General features: G+C 31.3%; 1 protein-coding gene across 1 annotated transcript in view; it reads right to left on the bottom strand.

The window, feature by feature from the left end:
- The window catches only part of sdk2b (sidekick cell adhesion molecule 2b), a 920,539-nt gene that overhangs the window by 208,515 nt on the left and 691,950 nt on the right, over positions 1 to 20,074 (bottom strand). The window contains exon 5 of the mRNA XM_061931841.1: positions 19,433 to 19,566. Within this exon, the coding sequence (XP_061787825.1) occupies positions 19,433 to 19,566 (134 nt within the window). The remainder of the gene's footprint in view (positions 1 to 19,432; positions 19,567 to 20,074) is intronic.

Here is a 20,074-nt window from a genome sequence, read left to right as displayed (position 1 = left end):
GTATCATGTACAGAAAGAAAGTTGCTGAAAATCAACAGAATTCTTGTATCGTGTATAGAAAGAAAATTGATGAAAATCAACAGAATTCTTCTATCATGTACAGAAAGAAAATTGCTGAAAATCAACAGAATTCTTGTATCATGTACAGAAAGAAAATTGCTGAAAATCAACAGAATTCTTGTATCATGTACAGAAAGAAAATAGTTGAAAATCAACAGAATTCTTGTATCATGTATAGAAAGAAAATTGATGAAAATCAACAGAATTCTTCTATCATGTACAGAAAGAAAATTGCTGAAAATCAACAGAATTCTTGTATCATGTACAGAAAGAAAATTGCTGAAAATCAACAGAATTCTTGTATCATGTACAGAAAGAAAATAGTTTAAAATCAACAGAATGCTTGTATCGTGTATAGAAAGAAAATTGCTAAAAATCGTTAGACGTTTTGTTTTGACGTACAGAAAAAAATTCGCTGAAAATCAACAGAATTATTGTATCATGTACAGAAAGAAAATTGCTGAAAATCAACAGAATGCTTGTATCGTGTATAGAAAGAAAATTGCTAAAAATCATTAGACGTTTTGTTTTGACGTACAGAAAAAAATTCGCTGAAAATCAACAGAATTATTGTATCATGTACAGAAAGAAAATGGCTGAAAATCAACAGGATTCTTGTATCATGTACAGAAAGAAAATTCCTGAAAATCAACAGAATTCTTGTATCATGTACAGAAAGAAAATAGTTGAAAATCAACAGAATGCTTGTATCGTGTATAGAAAGAAAATTGCTAAAAATCATTAGACGTTTTGTTTTGACGTACAGAAAAAAATTCGCTGAAAATCAACAGAATTATTGTATCATGTACAGAAAGAAAATGGCTGAAAATCAACAGGATTCTTGTATCATGTACAGAAAGAAAATTGCTGAAAATCAACAGAATTCTTGTATCATGTACAGAAAAAAAAAAGTTTAAAATCAACAGAATTCTTGTATCGTGTATAGAAAGAAAATTGCTAAAAATCAATAGACGTTTCGTTTTGACGTACAGAAAAAAATTCGCTGAAAATCAACAGAATTATTGTATCATGTAAAGAAAGAAAATTGCTGAAAATCAACAGGATTCTTGTATCATGTATAGAAAGAAAATTGCTGAAAATCAACAGAATTCTTGTATCATGCACAGAAAAAAAATTGCTCAAAATCATAAGACTTTTTGTTTTGACGTACAGAAAGAAAATAGTTGAAAATCAACAGAATGCTTGTATCGTGTATAGAAAGAAAATTGCTAAAAATCATTAGACGTTTTGTTTTGACGTACAGAAAAAAAATCGCTGAAAATCAACAGAATTATTGTATCATGTACAGAAAGAAAATTGCTGAAAATCAACAGGATTCTTGTATCATGTACAGAAAGAAAATTGCTGAAAATCAACAGAATTCTTGTATCATGCACAGAAAAAAAATTGCTCAAAATCATAAGACTTTTTGCTTTGACGTACAGAAAGAAAATTGCTGAAAATCGGTGCGATTCGATTCAGAATCGATGCTGGATTCAGACTGATTCCTGCAACACGCTACTTTGTATTCCAGTTACAATAAAACTTTCGCAAGCTAAAGATAAAAAAAACAAAAAAAAAAGACCTAAAATCAACAGATTTCTTGTTTTTACATTAAAAAAGAATATTGCTAAAAATTGACGGACACAGAAAACATGTTCAAACTCAACAGAATTCTTATTTCATGTACAAAAAGAACATCAAGACACTTCTTGCTTCGACATAAAGAAAACAAATTGCTCAAAATCAACAGACTTCTCGTTTTCATGCACAGATAGAAAACTGCTCAAAATCCACTGAATTGTTGTTTCACCTACAGAAAGAAAATAGCTTAAAATCAAGACACTTCTTGCTTCGACATAAAGAAAACTGCTCAAAATCAAAAGACTTCCCACTGAAAAAAATTGCTTAAAATCAACAGTTCTCGTTTTCATGCACAGAAAGAAAACTGCTCAAACTCAACAGAATTATTGTTTCATGTACAAAACGATAATAGCTCAAAATCAAGACACTTCTTGCTTCGACATAAAGAAAACAAATTGATCAAAATCAAAAGACTTCTCGCTGAAATAAAAATGCTCAAAATCAACAGACTTCTCGTTTTCATGCACTGATAGAAAACTGCTCAAAATTCCCTGAGAGCGCGCTTGCGGCTCGACGTGTCAAAGCGACTTCAGCGGCTGTCACGTCTCGTCGTCACGCGGCACGAAGACGGCGAGCGTCTACCTTAAAATCAACAGGGTTCTTGACGGGTTCGCCGTCTTGACCTTTGAACCGGGCTGCGAGAGTTTGCTCAAAACATATAGATCTCTTGCAAACTGACCTTTGACCTGGGCCGCTTCTGTCGCGGCCTTTCAGACATTTTGCAAAAAAAACAAAAAACGAATAGTCGTCTTGCTGTGACTGAATCAACATGGCCGACTGTCAAAACGTCACCGAGGCAACAATGGTTAGCTTTTTTTTTTTACTACACATGAACTTATCTACATTCATAATAAATCAACAGAAAACATCAACAGAATTCTTGTATCGTTTACAGAAAGAAAAATTCTCAAAATCATTACACTTTTTGTTTTGATGTACAGAAAGAAAATAGTTGAAAATCAACAGAATTCTTGTATCGTGTATAGAAAGAAAATTGCTAAAAATCATTAGACGTTTTGTTTTGACGTACAGAAAAAAATTCGCTGAAAATCAACAGAATTATTGTATCATGTACAGAAAGAAAATTGCTGAAAATCAACAGAAATCTTGTATCATGTACAGAAAGAAAATTGCTGAAAATCAACAGAATTCTTGTATCATGTACAGAAAAAAAAAGCTCAAAATCATAAGACTTTTTGTTTTGACGTACAGAAAGAAAATAGTTGAAAATCAACAGAATTCTTGTATCGTGTATAGAAAGAAAATTGCTAAAAATCACTAGACGTTTTGTTTTGACGTACAGAAAAAATTCGCTGAAAATCAACAGAATTATTGTATCATGTACAGAAAGAAAATTGCTGAAAATCAACAGAATTCTTGTATCATGTACAGAAAGAAAATTGCTGAAAATCAACAGAATTCTTGTATCATGTACAGAAAAAAAATTGCTCAAAATCATAAGACTTTTTGTTTTGACGTACAGAAAGAAAATTGCTGAAAATCGGTACGATTCGATTCAGAATCGATGCTGGATTCAGACTGATTCCTGCAACACGCTACTTTGTATTCCATTTACAATAAAACTTTCGCAAGCTAAAGATAAAAAAAAACAAGACAAATTACCTAAAATCAACAGATTTCTTGTTTTTACATTAAAAAAGAATATTGCTAAAAATTGACGGACACAGAAAACATGTTCAAACTCAACAGAATTCTTATTTCATGTACAAAAAGAACATCAAGACACTTCTTGCTTCGACATAAAGAAAACAAATTGCTCAAAATCAACAGACTTCTCGTTTTCATGCACAGATAGAAAACTGCTCAAAATCCACTGAATTGTTGTTTCACCTACAGAAAGAAAATAGCTTAAAATCAAGACACTTCTTGCTTCGACAAAGAAAACTGCTCAAAATCAAAAGACTTCTCACTGAAAAAAATTGCTTAAAATCAACAGTTCTCGTTTTCATGCACAGAAAGAAAACTGCTCAAACTCAACAGAATTATTGTTTCATGTACAAAAAGAAAATAGCTCAAAATCAAGACACTTCTTGCTTCGACATAAAGAAAACAAATTGATCAAAATCAAAAGACTTCTCGCTGAAATAAAAATGCTCAAAATCAACAGACTTCTCGTTTTCATGCACTGATAGAAAACTGCTCAAAATTCCCTGAGAGCGCGCTCGCGGCTCGACGTGTCAAAGCGACTTCAGCGGCTGTCACGTCTCGTCGTCACGCGGCACGAAGACGGCGAGCGTCTACCTTAAAATCAACAGGGTTCTTGACGGGTTCGCCGTTTTGACCTTTGAACCCGGCTGCGAGAGTTTGCTCAAAACAAATAGATCTCTTGCAAACTGACCTTTGACCTGGGCCGCTTCTGTCGCGGCCTTTCAGACATTTTGCACAAAAAAAAAACGAATAGTCGTCTTGCTGTGACTGAATCAACATGGCCGACTGTCAAAACGTCACCGAGGCAACAATGGTTAGCTTTTTTTTTTTTTACTACACATGAACCTATCTACATTCATAATAAATCAACAGAAAACATCAACAGAATTCTTGTATCGTTTACAGAAAGAAAAATTCTCAAAATCATTACACTTTTTGTTTTGATGTACAGAAAGAAAATAGTTGAAAATCAACAGAATTCTTGTATCGTGTATAGAAAGAAAATTGCTAAAAATCATTAGATGTTTTGTTTTGACGTGCAGAATTTCTTTTGCTGAAAATCAACAGAATTATTGTATCATGTACAGAAAGAAAATTGCTGAAAATCAACAGGATTATTGTATCATGTACAGAAAGAAAATTGCTGAAAATCAACAGAATTCTTGTATCATGTACAGAAAGAAAATAGTTGAAAATCAACAGAATTATTGTATCGTGTATGGAAGGAAAATTGCTAAAAATCATTAGACGTTTTGTTTTGACGTACAGAAATTTTTTTGCTGAAAATCAACAGAATTATTGTATCATGTACAGAAAGAAAATTGCTGAAAATCAACAGAATTCTTGTATCATGTACAGAAAGAAAATTGCTGAAAATCAACAGAATTCTTGTATCATGTACAGAGAGAAAATAGTTGAAAATCAACAGAATGCTTGTATCGTGTATAGAAAGAAAATTGCTAAAAATCATTAGACGTTTTGTTTTGACGTACAGAAAAATGTTTGCTGAAAATCAACAGAATTCTTGTATCATGTACAGAAAGAAAATTGCTGAAAATCAACAGAATTCTTGTATCATGTACAGAAAAAAAATTACTCAAAATCTTAAGACTTTTTGTTTTGACGTACAGAAAGAAAATAGTTGAAAATCAACAGAATTCTTGTATCGTGTATAGAAAGAAATTTGCTAAAAATCATTAGACGTTTCGTTTTGACGTACAGAAAAAAATTCGCTGAAAATCAACAGAATTATTGTATCATGTACAGAAAGAAAATTGCTGAAAATCAACAGAATTCTTGTATCATGTACAGAAAAAAAATTACTCAAAATCTTAAGACTTTTTGTTTTGACGTACAGAAAGAAAATAGTTGAAAATCAACAGAATTCTTGTATCGTGTATAGAAAGAAAATTGCTAAAAATCATTAGACGTTTCGTTTTGACGTACAGAAAAAAATTCGCTGAAAATCAACAGAATTATTGTATCATGTACAGAAAGAAAATTGCTGAAAATCAACAGGATTCTTGTGTCATGTACAGAAAGAAAATTGCTGAAAATCAACAGAATTCTTGTATCATGTACAGAAAAAAAAAGTTTAAAATCAACAGAATTCTTGTATCGTGTATAGAAAGAAAATTGCTAAAAATCATTAGACGTTTTGTTTTGACGAACAGAAAAACATTTGCCGAAAATCAACAGAATTATTGTATCATGTACAGAAAGAAAATTGCTGAAAATCAACAGAATTCTTGTATCATGTACAGAAAGAAAATAGCTGAAAATCAACAGAATTCTTGTATCATGTACAGAAAAAAAAGTGCTCAAAATCATAAGACTTTTTGTTTTGACATACAGAAGGAAAATTGCTGAAAATCAACAGAAATCTTGTATCATGTACAGAAAGAAAATAGCTGAAAATCAACAGAATTCTTGTATCAGGTACAGAAAGAAAATTGCTCAAAATCATTAGACTTGTTGTTTTGACGTACAGAAAGAAAATTGATAAAAATCAACAGAATTCTTGTATCATGTACAGAAAAAAAATTGGTCAAAATCATTACACTTTTTGTTTTGACGTACAGGAAGAAAATTGCTCAAAATCATTACACTTTTTGTTTTGACGTACAGGAAGAAAATAGCTGAAAATCAACAGAATTCTTTCATCAAGCACAGAAATAAATTGCTGAAACTCAACAGAATTCTTGTATCATGTACAGAAAGAAAATTGCTGAAAATCAACAGAATTCTTGTATCATGTACAAAAAGAAAGTTGCTGAAAATCAACAGAATTCTTGTATCGTGTATAGAGAGAAAATTGATGAAAATCAACAGAATTCTTCTATCATGTACAGAAAGAAAATTGCTGAAAATCAACAGAATTCTTGTAAACTGTATAGAAAGAAAATTGCTGAAAATCAACAGAATTCTTGTATCATGTACAGAAAGAAAATTGCTGAAAATCATTAGATGTTTTGTTTTGACGTACAGAAAGAAAATTGCTGAAAATCAACAGAATTATTTTATCATGGACAGAAAGAAAATTGCTGAAAATCATCAGAATTCTTGTATCATGTACAGAAAGAAAATTGCTGAAAATCAACATAAATCTTGTATCATGTATAGAAAGAAAATTGATAAAAATCAACAGAATTCTTGTAAAGTGTATAGAAAGAAAATTGCTGAAAATCAACAGAATTCTTGTATCATGTACAGAAAGAAAATTGCTGAAAATCAATAGACGTTTTGTTTTGACGTACAGAAAGAAAATTGCTGAAAATCAACAGAATTATTGTATCATGGACAGAAAGAAAACTGCTGAAAATCATCAGAATTCTTGTATCATGTACAGAAAGAAAATTGCTGAAAATCAACATTAATCTTGTATCATGTACAGAAAGAAAATTGATAAAAAATCAACAGAATTCTTGTATCATGTACAGAAAGAAAATTGATAAAAATCAACAGAAATCTTGTATCATGTACAGAAAGAAAATTGATAAAAATCATTAGACTTTTTGTTTTGACGTACAGAAAGAAAATGGCTGAAAATCATCAGAATTCTTGTATCATGTACAGAAAGAAAATTGCTGAAAATCAACATAAATCTTGTATCATGTACAGAAAGATCAACAGAATTCTTGTAAAGTGTATAGAAAGAAAATTGCTGAAAATCAACAGAATTCTTGTATCATGTACAGAAAGAAAATTGCTGAAAATCATTAGACGTTTTGTTTTGACGTACAGAAAGAAAATTGCTGAAAATCATCAGAATTCTTGTATCATGTACAGAAAGAAAATTGCTGAAAATCAACATAAATCATGTATCCTGTACAGAAAGAAAATTGCTAAACATCAACAGAGTTCTTGTATCATGTACAGAAAGAAAATTGCTCAAAATCATTCCACTTTTTGTTTTGACGTACAGAAAGAAAATTGCTAAAAATCAACAGAATTCTAGTATCATGTACAGAAAGAACATTTGTCAAAATCAACAGACTTCTTGCCCTGACGTGCGGTCAAACAGCCATATTGCCGTGTTGTGTCGTCTTTTTTTTGCAGGAGACAAGTCAGCTTGCTGTTAACATTTCAAAATAAAAGTTCTAATTAACTTCCTGTTTGAGTACAGGAAGTACAAGAGAACAGACATACTCCATTAGAACGACGCCCCTCCCCCTCCCGAGTGGTGAACATGAAGAAGTGTTTGGCAGGAGACGAGAGCGTCTGCCTCGCCGCTTCCTGTTTGCGAGCGGAGGCGAGGTGGGAATAGCGGCGGCGCGGTAAAAAGTGGAGCGTCTGGTCCTTGGCTCGATGCCCGCAAAGCAGAAGCTTCCAGATTCTTCCTCTTAAAGTCCGAGGCGGGCGCAGAGGGAGACCTCCTTAGCGAATAAAACATCTACGTGAACTACAAGTCAACTCTTGAAATCTTTGATCCCATTATTGAAGGCATTCAAAATCAATAGGGTTCCTGTTTTCAAGCCATGTCTAAAAACAGACAGTTTAAAGGGTCATGTTCAAAGTGAAGAAAGCAAACGAGTACTGAATTGACCTTTGACCTAAAACAAATAGGGTTCTGAAACTTAATTGTGCTTTGTATTGACTGACTAAGGTGACATTCAAAATCAATAGGGTTCCTAGTTTCGATTGCGATTCTTGGGGTACGATTCGATTCAGAATCGATGCTGGATTCAGACCGATTCCTGCAACACGCTACTTTGTATTCCAGTTACAATAAAACGTTCGCAAGCTAAAGATTAAAAAAACAAAACAAATGACCTAAAATCAACAGATTTCTTGTTTTTACATTAAAAAAGAATATTGCTAAAAATTGACAGACACAGAAAACATGTTCAAACTCAACAGAATTCTTATTTCATGTACAAAAAGAAAATCAAGACACTTCTTGCTTCGACATAAAGAAAACAAATTGCTCAAAATCAACAGACTTCTCGTTTTTATGCACAGGAAGAAAACTGCTCAAAATCCACTGAATTGTTGTTTCATCTACAGAAAGAAAATAGCTTAAAATCAAGACACTTCTTGCTTCGACATAAGGAAAACTGCTCAAAATCAAAAGACTTCTCACTGAAAAAATTGCTTAAAATCAACAGAGTTCTCGTTTTCATGCACGGAAAGAAAACTGCTCAAACTCAACAGAATTCTTGTTTCATGTACAAAAAGAAAATAGCTCAAAATCAAGACACTTCTTGTTTCGACATAAAGAAAACAAATTGCTCAAAATCAAAAGACTTCTCGCTGAAATAAAATTGCTCAAAATCAACAGACTTCTCGTTTTCATGCACTGATAGAAAACTGCTCAAAATCCACCGAATTCTTGTTTCATGTACAGAAAGAAAATAACTCAAAATCTACAGACTTTTTGCTTCGACATTAAAAACAAATAACCTAAAATCAACAGATTTCTTGTTTTTACATTGAAAAAAAAAAGGTCAAAATCAAGACTTCTTGCTTCGACATAAAAAAAAACAAATTGCTCAAAATCAAAAGACTTCTCGCTGAAAGAAATTTGCTCAAAATCAACAGACTTCTCATTCGCATGCACTGACAGAAAATTGCTCGAAATCTACAGACTTCTTGTTTTGACATAAAGAAACAAATTACCCACAATCAACAGATTTCTTGTTTTTACATTAAAATTGATTAAAATTGACAGACTTCTCGTTTTCATGCACAAAAAGAAAAACATGTTCAAACTCAACAGAATTCTTGTTTCATTTACAGAAAGAAAATAGCTCAAAATCAAAAGACTTCTCACTGAAACTTGTTTTCATGCACATAGAGAAAACTGCTAAAAATCTGCAGAATTCTTGTTTCATGTACAGATAGAAAATAAGTCAAAATCTACAAATTTCTTGCTTCAACATTTAAAAAAAATATGCTCAAAATCAACGGGCTTCTTCTTGCTTTGACATACACAAAGAAAATTGCTCATAATCAACAGAATTCTCGTTTCCATGCACAGAAAGAAAACTGCACAAAATCCACATAATTATTGTTTCATGCACAGAAAGAAAACTCCACAAAATCCACATAATTATTGTTTCATGTACAGAAAGAAAATTACCCAAAATCAACAGATTTCTTGTTTTTGTATTGAAAAATAAAATTGCTCAAAATCAACAGACTTGTCGTTTTAATGCACAGACAGAAAAACATGCTTAGTTCTTGTTTCATGTACTGATAAAATATGCTCAACATCAACAGACTTGTTTATATGTTGCAATAAAAAAAATGTTCAAGCACGTTGATACTCTAAAAAATGTATTTATAAAAATTGACTCTTAAAAAAAATACATGAAATAAAAAAAGTCGATTATTGAAAATGTGTGTATATATATATATATATATATATATATATATATATATATATATATATATATATATATATATATATATATATATATATAGTATATATATATGTACAGTATATATACAATATATGTCTGTATATACGTATATATATATATATTTTTTTTTTAATATATATATATATATATATATATATATATACATATATTTATACATACATATATATATATATATATATATATATATATATATATATATATATATATATACATATATATATATACATACATATATATATATTCACATATATATATATATTCACATATATATATATTCACATAAATATATATATATATATATATATATATATATATATATATATATTCACATATATATATATATATATATATATATATATATATATATATATGGGACAAGTGGTAGGAAATGGATGGATATATATATATATATACATATATTTATATATACATATATATATATATATATATACATACATATATATATATATATATATATATATATATATATATATATATATATACATACATATATATATATTCACACATATATATATATATATATATATTCACATATATATATATTTATATATATATATATATATATATATATATATATATATATATATATATATATATATATATACATATATATATATATATATATATATACATATATATATATATATATATATATATATAAGTGATAGAAAATGGATGGATGGATGGATATATATATATGTGTGTATATATATATATATATATATATATAAGTGATAGAAAATGGATGGATGGATGGATATATATATATATATATATATATATATATATATATATATATATATATATATATATATATATATGTAAATATATATATATGTATATATAATTTAAATTCAATTTTTGGTATAAAAATGCTAATAAAACCTTTTCAAAACCGGTTAGAAATGCTCCTCTTGGTGTGTACGCGCAGCGAGTAAGCGAGGAGATGCCCAAAAAAAACATTTAAAAAAAAAGGATTCTTTAAAAAAAAAATAATAATAATACATTTTTTTCCCGCATCCCTAGATTTAAAAAAAATCAGGATTTCACCTCATTAACTGTAACTTGTACCTTCAAAATCAATAGGATTCAAGGCTTGACATTCATTACCAGTCAAAAGTTTGGACCTCAGTGAAAAACAGTCTCTACACTTTTGACTCCACATTGAGACGGCTCGAGCGCCGAATAGAACCCCGCGCTGACTGCAGACCTGGGAGTCCCGTCCCTCACTTGGCAGGCAATAAAATTAAAAAGCGAAAGACTAAAAAAAAAAAAAAAAGAGGCATAATCCCGCCTGCAGCCTCCTGACACGAGCGCTGCAGGGTCGCACGGCGGAAAATTGTCAGCTCGGCTTTTCGGAGCCAGCGTTCCTGTCGGAGACTTTGAGACTTGGCAGCCGCGGCGTACTCGCCCTCCAAATACTGCCTTGTGGGGACCGGCCTGTCGTACTTTTAGGGTATAATGGGCTGACTAGTGTGTGTGTGTGTGTGTGTGTGTATTTCTACCCTTCTTGGGAGATGAAGAAGGAAAAGTATCTTCCATATGAGGAGGTGTGAACATAAATCAATAACATTGCATCTAATAGACAATGTCTCATGTGCACCCCTGCTGGTGACATCTATCAAAATGAGGGTGGTCCCAAAAAGGAGGGATTTTTCACATTGACTGTGTGTCGCTTTTAAAAGTGCTCCCCCTCTGGTCAACATATGAAATAACAAGTGTGTGGAAGACATTGAAATGCGCCCCCTTTGTTTACAATTAATTAATACAATAAAATAAATGTATACATAGAGACATACTGTAATACCTTGAAGTAAATAATGAAGATTAAAAAACAATTACAAACAAAAAAATAACTAAAATGTGTCTTTTTCTCACAATGTGTCGACTTTTTTCTTATAAAATTGGGAACAATTTCTCATATTCTTTCAGTTTTTGTAATATTACAATATTTTCTCGTAAAATTATGACTTTTCTAATGTAAAATTATGACTTTTTAATGCAAAATGGCGACATTTGTCATATAAAATTCTGACTTTTATCACAATATTGCCAATTTTTTTGTTGCTCTTATAAAATAGTGACATTTTTTAGTTAGATTATGGCTTTATTCATAATTTTGTCAAGTATAATTCCGATTATTATTACAACATTGCCAAAATGTTAAAGTTTTCTTGTAAAATTGTGACTTTTGTCGAGTAAAATTACAAACTCTTCATAAAATTGCCAACATTTTAAGCTTTTCTTGTAAAATTGCGACTGTTCCAACTTTTATCATAATATTGCACAAATGTTCAGTTTTTCCTGTAAAAATTTGACTTGCGTTGAAAAAAATTACGACTTTTGACTGCACAAATTCCAAGTTTTTCCTGTGAAAATATGACCTTTTTCTTGTGAATTTAAAAAAAAAACATTTGCATAGTATGTATATATTATTAATGTTGTAAATACACTTCTTTATATATCTAGAAAGGCTGGTCCTAAAGAGGGAGGCATTTTTCTCAGGTCTCAAGAAGGTAACAAATAGTGTGTGTGTGTGTGTATGTGTGTGTGTGTGTGTGTGTTCTTGTATTTCTACCCTTCTTGAGACACCAACAAGGAAAGGTACCTTCCATATTCCATATTTTCTTATAAAATTTGGAACAATTACTCATATTCTTTCTGTTTCTGTATTATTGCAATGTTTTTCTCGTGAAAATATAACTTTTTTATGTAAAATTATTCCTTATTAATGCAAAATGGTAACATTGGTCATACAAAATTCTGACTTTTATCACAATATTGTACATTTTTTTGTTGTTCTTGTAAAATAGTGACATTTTTTAGGGAAATTATGACTTTTGTCATCATTTTGCAAGTAAAATTCCAATTATTATTACAATATTAACAAAATGTTAAATTTTTCTTATAAAATTGTGACTTTTGTCGAGTAAAATTACGAACTCTTCATAAAATTGCCAACATTTTAAGCTTTTCTTGTAAAATTGCGACTGTTGTTGAGTAAAATTCCAACTTTTATCATAATATTGCACAAATGTTCAGTTTTTCCTGTAAAAATTTTACTTGCGTTGAAAAAAATTACGACTTTTGACTGCACAAATTCCAAGTTTTTCCTGTGAAATTATGACCTTTTTCTTGTGAATTAAAAAAAAAAAATTTGCATAGTATGTATATATTATTAATGTTATAAATACACTTCTTTATATATTTAGAAAGGTTGGTCCTAAAGAGGTAGACATTTTTCTCAGGTCTCAAGAAGGTAACAAATACAAGTGTGTGTGTGTGTGTGTTCTTGTATTTCTACCCTTCTTGAGACACCGACAAGGAAAGGTACCTTCCATATGAGGAGGTGTGAACAAGTTAGGACATAAATCATGGTCTCAATACGGAAAACGTCTCATTTGCACCCCTGATGAAGAAATCTATCAAAATTAGGGTGGTCTCCAAAAAAAAAACCTGTGTCGGTTCTAAAAGTGCTCCCACTCTGGTCAACATATGAAATAACAGGTGTGTGTAAAAATGTGAAGTTCTCCCCCTCTGGCCAACATATGTAATAACAAGTGTGTGAAATTGAAATTGAAATGCGCCACCTTTGGCCATAATTAATAATAAAATAAAATAAATATGTATATTGAGACATACTGTAATAACGTGAAGTAAATAATGAAGATTAAAAACCAATTACAAACAAAAAATTAACTAAAAACAGTCTTTTTCTCACAATGTGTCGACTTTTTTCTTATAAAATTGGGAACAATTTCTCATATTCTTTCTGTTTCTGTAAGATTACAATATTTTTTCATATAATTATTACTTTTTTAATGTACAATTATTACTTTTTAATGCAAAATTGTGACATTTGTCATATAAAATTCTGACTTTTATCACAATATTGTTGTTGTATATTTTTAGTTAAATTATGACTTTTTTCATAATTTTGCCAAGTATATTTCCGATTATTATTATAATATTGCCGACATTTTTGAGTTTTCTTATAAAATTGTGACTTTTGTCGAGTAAAATGACAACTCTTTTCATAAAATTGCCAACATTTTAAGCTTTTCTTGTAAAATTGCGATTGTTATTGAGTAAAAATCCAACTTTTATCATAATATTGCACAAATGTTCAGTTTTTCTTATAAAATTTTTACTTGCGTTGAGTAAAATTACGACTTTTATTATAATACTGCACAAATGCCAAGTTTTTCTTCTGAAATTGTGACCTTTTTCTTGTGAAATTCCAACTCATTTTTCACAACAAGCTGTCGACTTTTTTCTTATAAAATTTGGAACGATTTCTCATATTCTTTCTGTTTCTGTATTGTTGCAATATTTTTCTCGTGAAATTATTACTTTTTTTACGTAAAATTATTACCTTTTTAATGCAAAATGGTAACATTGGTCATACAAAATTCTGACTTTCATCACAATATTGTAAATTTTTTTGTTGTTCTTGTAAAACAGTGACATTTTTTAGGTAAAATTATGACTTTTGTCATCATTTTGCCAAGTAAAATTCCGATTATTATTATAATAATGACCTGCTCAGTGGCCTAGTGGTTAGTGTCCACCTTGAGATGGGTAGGTTGTGAGTTCAAAACCCGTCATACCAAAGACTATAAAAATGGGAGCCATTACCTCCCTGCTTGGCACTCAGCATCAAGGGTTGGAATTGGGGGTTAAATCACCAAAAATGATTCCCCAATCATTGGTACTTCAACTTAATATTGCCAAAATTTGAAAGTTTTCCTACAAAATTTTGACTTTTGTCGAGTAAAATGTCGACTCGTTTCATAAAGTTGCCAACATTTTAAGCTTTTCTTGTGAAATTGCGACTGCTATTGAGTAAAAATCCAACTTTTATCAAAATATTGCACAAATGTTCAGTTTTTCTTGTAAAATTTTGACTTGCGTTGAGTAAAATCACGACTTTTATCATAAAAATGCCAAAATTCAAACTTTTACCTGTGAAATTGTGACCTTTTTCTTGTGAAATTGTGACCTTTTTCTTGTGAAATTCCAACTCATTTTTCACAACAAGCTGTCGACATTTTTCTTATAAAATTTGGAACGATTTCTCATATTCTTTCTGTTTCTGTATTATTGCAATATTTTTCTCGTGAAATTATTACTTTTTTACATAAAATTATTACTTTTTAATGCAAAATGGTAACATTGGTCATACAAAATTCTGACTTTCATCACAATATTGTCAATTTTTTTGTTGTTCTTGTAAAACAGTGACATTTTTTAGGTAAAATTATGACTTTTGTCATCATTTTGCCAAGTAAAATTCCGATTATTATTATAATAATGACCTGCTCAGTGGCCTAGTGGTTAGAGTGTCCACCTTGAGATGGGTAGGTTGTGAGTTCAAAACCCGTCATTCCAAAGACTATAAAAATGGGAGCCATTACCTCCCTGCTTGGCACTCAGCATCAAGGCTTGGAATTGGGGGTTAAATCACCAAAAATGATTCCCCAATCATTGGTACTTCAACTTAATATTGCCAAAATTTGAAAGTTTTCCTACAAAATTTTGACTTTTGTCGAGTAAAATGTCGACTCTTTTCATAAAGTTGCCAACATTTTAAGCTTTTCTTTGTAAAATTGCGACTGTTATTGAGTAAAAATCCAACTTTTATCAAAATATTGCACAGATGTTCAATTTTTCTTGTAAAATTTTGACTTGCGTTGAGTAAAATCATACTGCACAAATTCCAAGTTTTTCTTGTGAAATTGTGACCTTTTTCTTGTGAAATTCCAACTCATTTTTCACAACAAGCTGTCGACTTTTTTCTTATAAAATTTGGAACGATTTCTCATATTCTTTCTGTTTCTGTATTGTTGCAATATTTTTCTCGTGAAATTATTACTTTTTTTTACGTAAAATTATTACCTTTTTAATGCAAAATGGTAACATTGGTCATACAAAATTCTGACTTTCATCACAATATTGTAAATTTTTTTGTTGTTCTTGTAAAACAGTGACATTTTTTAGGTAAAATTATGACTTTTGTCATCATTTTGCCAAGTAAAATACCGATTATTATTATAATAATGACCCGCTCAGTGGCCTAGTGGTTAGAGTGTCCACCTTGAGATGGGTAGGTTGTGAGTTCAAAACCCGTCATACCAAAGACTATAAAAATGGGAGCCATTACCTCCCTGCTTGGCACTCAGCATCAAGGCTTGGAATTGGGGGTTAAATCACCAAAAATGATTCCCCAATCATTGGTACTTCAACTTAATATTGCCAAAATTTGAAAGTTTTCCTACAAAATTTTGACTTTTGTCGAGTAAAATGTCGACTCTTTTCATAAAGTTGCCAACATTTTAAGCTTTTCTTGTGAAATTGCGACTGCTATTGAGTACAAATCCAACTTTTATCAAAATATTGCACAAATGTTCAGTTTTTCTTGTAAAATTTTGACTTGCGTTGAGTAAAATCATACTGCACAAATTCCAAGTTTTTCTTGTGAAATTGTGACCTTTTTCTTGTGAAATTCCAACTCATTTTTCACAACAAGCTGTCGACTTTTTTCTTATAAAATTTGGAACGATTTCTCATATTCTTTCTGTTTCTGTATTGTTGCAATATTTTTCTCGTGAAATTATTACTTTTTTTACGTAAAATGATTACTTTTTAATGCAAAATGGTAACATTGGTCATACAAAATTCTGACTTTTATCACAATATTGTAAATTTTTTTGTTGTTCTTGTAAAACAGTGACATTTTTTAGGTAAAATTATGACTTTTGTCATCATTTTGCCAAGTAAAATTCCGATTATTATTATAATAATGACCCGCTCAATGGCCTAGTGGTTAGAGTGTCTGCCCTGAGATGGGTAGGTTGTGAGTTCAAAACCCGTCATACCAAAGACTATAAAAATGGGAGCCATTACCTCCCTGCTTGGCACTCCGCATCAAGGCTTGGAATTGGGGGTTAAATCACCAAAAATGATTCCCCAATCATTGGTACTTCAACTTAATATTGCCAAAATTTGAAAGTTTTCCTACAAAATTTTGACTTTTGTCGAGTAAAATGTCGATTCTTTTCATAAAGTTGCCAACATTTTAAGCTTTTCTTGTGAAATTGCGACTGCTATTGAGTAAAAATCCAACTTTTATCAAAATATTGCACAAATGTTCAGTTTTTCTTGTAAAATTTTGACTTGCGTTGAGTAAAATGACGACTTTTATTATAATACTGCCAACATTCTAAGTTTTTCTTGTGAAATTGTGACCTTTTTATTGTGAAATTCCAACTCATTTTTCACAACAAGCTGTCGACTTTTTTCTTATAAAATTTGGAACGATTTCTCATATTCTTTCTGTTTCTGTATTGTTGCAATATTTTTCTCGTGAAATTATTACTTTTTTTACGTAAAATTATTACTTTTTAATGCAAAACGGTAACATTGGTCATACAAAATTCTGACTTTTATCACAATATTGTCAATTTTTTTGTTGTTCTTGTAAAACAGTGACATTTTTTAGGTAAAATTATGACTTTTGTCATCATTTTGCCAAGTAAAATTCCAATTATTATTATAATAATGACCCGCTCAGTGGCCTAGTGGTTAGAGTGTCCGCTCTGAGATGGGTAGGTTGTGAGTTCAAAACCCGTCATACCAAAGACTATAAAAATGGGAGCCATTACCTCCCTGCTTGGCACTCAGCATCAAGGCTTGGAATTGGGGGTTAAATCACCAAAAATGATTCCCCAATCATTGGTACTTCAACTTAATGTTGCCAAAATTTTAAAGTTTTCCTACAAAGTTTTGACATTTGTCGAGTAAAATGTCGACTCTTTTCATGAAATTGCCAACATTTTAAGCTTTTCTTGTGAAATTGCGACTGCTATTGAGTAAAAATCCAACTTTTATCAAAATATTGCACAAATGTTCTGTTTTTCTTGTAAAATTTTGACTTGCGTTGAGTAAAATCACGACTTTTATCATAAAAATGCCAAAATTCAAACTTTTACCTGTGAAATTGTGACCTTTTTCTTGGGAAATTGTGACCTTTTTCTTGTGAAATTGTGACCTTTTTCTTGTGAAATTCCAACTCATTTTTCACAACAAGCTGTCGACATTTTTCTTATAAAATTTGGAACGATTTCTCATATTCTTTCTGTTTCTGTATTATTGCAATATTTTTCTCGTGAAATTATTACTTTTTTACGTAAAATTATTACTTTTTAATGAAAATGGTAACATTGGTCATACAAAATTCTGACTTTCATCACAATATTGTCAATTTTTTTGTTGTTCTTGTAAAACTGACATTTTTTAGGTAAAATTATGACTTTTGTCATCATTTTGCCAAGTAAAATTCCGATTATTATTATAATAATGACCTGCTCAGTGGCCTAGTGGTTAGAGAGTCCACCTTGAGATGGGTAGGTTGTGAGTTCAAAACCCGTCATACCAAAGACTATAAAAATGGGAGCCATTACCTCCCTGCTTGGCACTCAGCATCAAGGCTTGGAATTGGGGGTTAAATCACCAAAAATGATTCCCCAATCATTGGTACTTCAACTTAATATTGCCAAAATTTGAAAGTTTTCCTACAAAATTTTGACTTTTGTCGAGTAAAATGTTGATTCTTTTCATAAAGTTGCCAACATTTTAAGCTTTTCTTGTGAAATTGCGACTGCTATTGAGTAAAAATCCAACTTTTATCAAAATATTGCACAAATGTTCAGTTTTTCTTGTAAAATTTTGACTTGCGTTGAGTAAAATGACGACTTTTATTATAATACTGCCAACATTCTAAGTTTTGCTTGTGAAATTGTGACCTTTTTCTTGTGAAATTCCAACTCATTTTTCACAACAAGCTGTCGACTTTTTTCTTATAAAATTTGGAACGATTTCTCATATTCTTTCTGTTTCTGTATTATTGCAATATTTTTCTTGAGAAATTATTACTTTTTTACGTAAAATGATTACTTTTTAATGCAAAATGGTAACATTGGTCATACTAAATTCTGACTTTCATCACAATATTGTACATTTTTTTGTTGTTCTTGTAAAACAGTGACATTTTTTAGGTAAAATGATGACTGCTCAGTGGCCTAGTGGTTAGAGTGTCCGCCCTGAGATGGGTAGGTTGTGAGTTCAAAACCCGTCATACCAAAGACTATAAAAATGGGAGCCATTACCTCCATGCTTGGCACTCAGCATCAAGACTTGGAATTAGGGGTTAAATCACCAAAAATGATTCCCCAATCATTGGTACTTCAACTTAATATTGCCAAAATTTTAAAGTTTTCCTACAAAATTGTGACTTTTGTCGATTAAAATGTCGACTCGTTTCATAAAGTTGCCAACATTTTAAGCTTTTCTTGTGAAATTGCGACTGCTATTGAGTACAAATCCAACTTTTATCAAAATATTGCACAAATGTTCAGTTTTTCTTGTAAAATTTTGACTTGCGTTGAGTAAAATCACAACTTTTATCATAAAAATGCCAAAATTCAAACTTTTACCTGTGAAATTGTGACCTTTTTCTTGTGAAATTGTGACCTTTTTCTTGTGAAATTCCAACTCATTTTTACAACAAGCTTTTTTTGAGAGAATGTGTGTGTGTGTGTGTGTGTGTGTGTGTGTGTGTGTGTGTGTGTGTGTGTGTGTGTGCGGCCACTCACTTTCCACCGAGAGTGTGATGGGCTGGCTGGTCTTGTTCTCTCCGTTCTTATCGTTGACCGCCTGCACGTAGTAGCGCCCGGCGTCCGGCGCCACCGTGGACAAGATGACCAGCGTGTTGTCCAGCGTGATGGCGCTAAGAAAAAAAAAAGAAAAAAAAAACACACAAATTGACGCCACTTTTCGCATATAATTCAATTTTCCGAAAAGCTGCCTAATACAGAGTCTAAATAGGTTTGACGTTTTGATCCCCGGCCGGAGAGCGCTTGAAACATTTGAGCGCAACAATTAGGCGCCTCAGGCTACATTAGCAGTATTGATGTATGGCGTGTAAACAATGTGTCGCTGCTGATGGAGCAAGGCATAAATATTGACGTGGTCCTCCCCCTCATGTACGCCTTATGAAACTGGATAGTCCGGACACTTAATTGGCCATCTGTGGCCCTCCACTTCCTGTAAGCGCCACACTTTTTGGCAGGAGAATGACGGCTAAATGAGGTTAGGATGGATTCATCACCAGAGACTCCCGGGTAAACATCCGTGCTTGTCTGGCGGCATGCTACCATTCTGCTTTTAGGGCATACTTGCCAACCCTCCCGGATTTTCTGGGAGACTCCCGAAATTCAGCGCCTCTCCCGAAAACC

Source organism: Nerophis lumbriciformis, linkage group LG39 (genome assembly GCF_033978685.3).
Source record: "Nerophis lumbriciformis linkage group LG39, RoL_Nlum_v2.1, whole genome shotgun sequence".
In the NCBI taxonomy this organism is placed as follows: domain Eukaryota; kingdom Metazoa; phylum Chordata; class Actinopteri; order Syngnathiformes; family Syngnathidae; genus Nerophis; species Nerophis lumbriciformis.
This window is presented reverse-complemented; position numbering and strand designations above follow the sequence as displayed.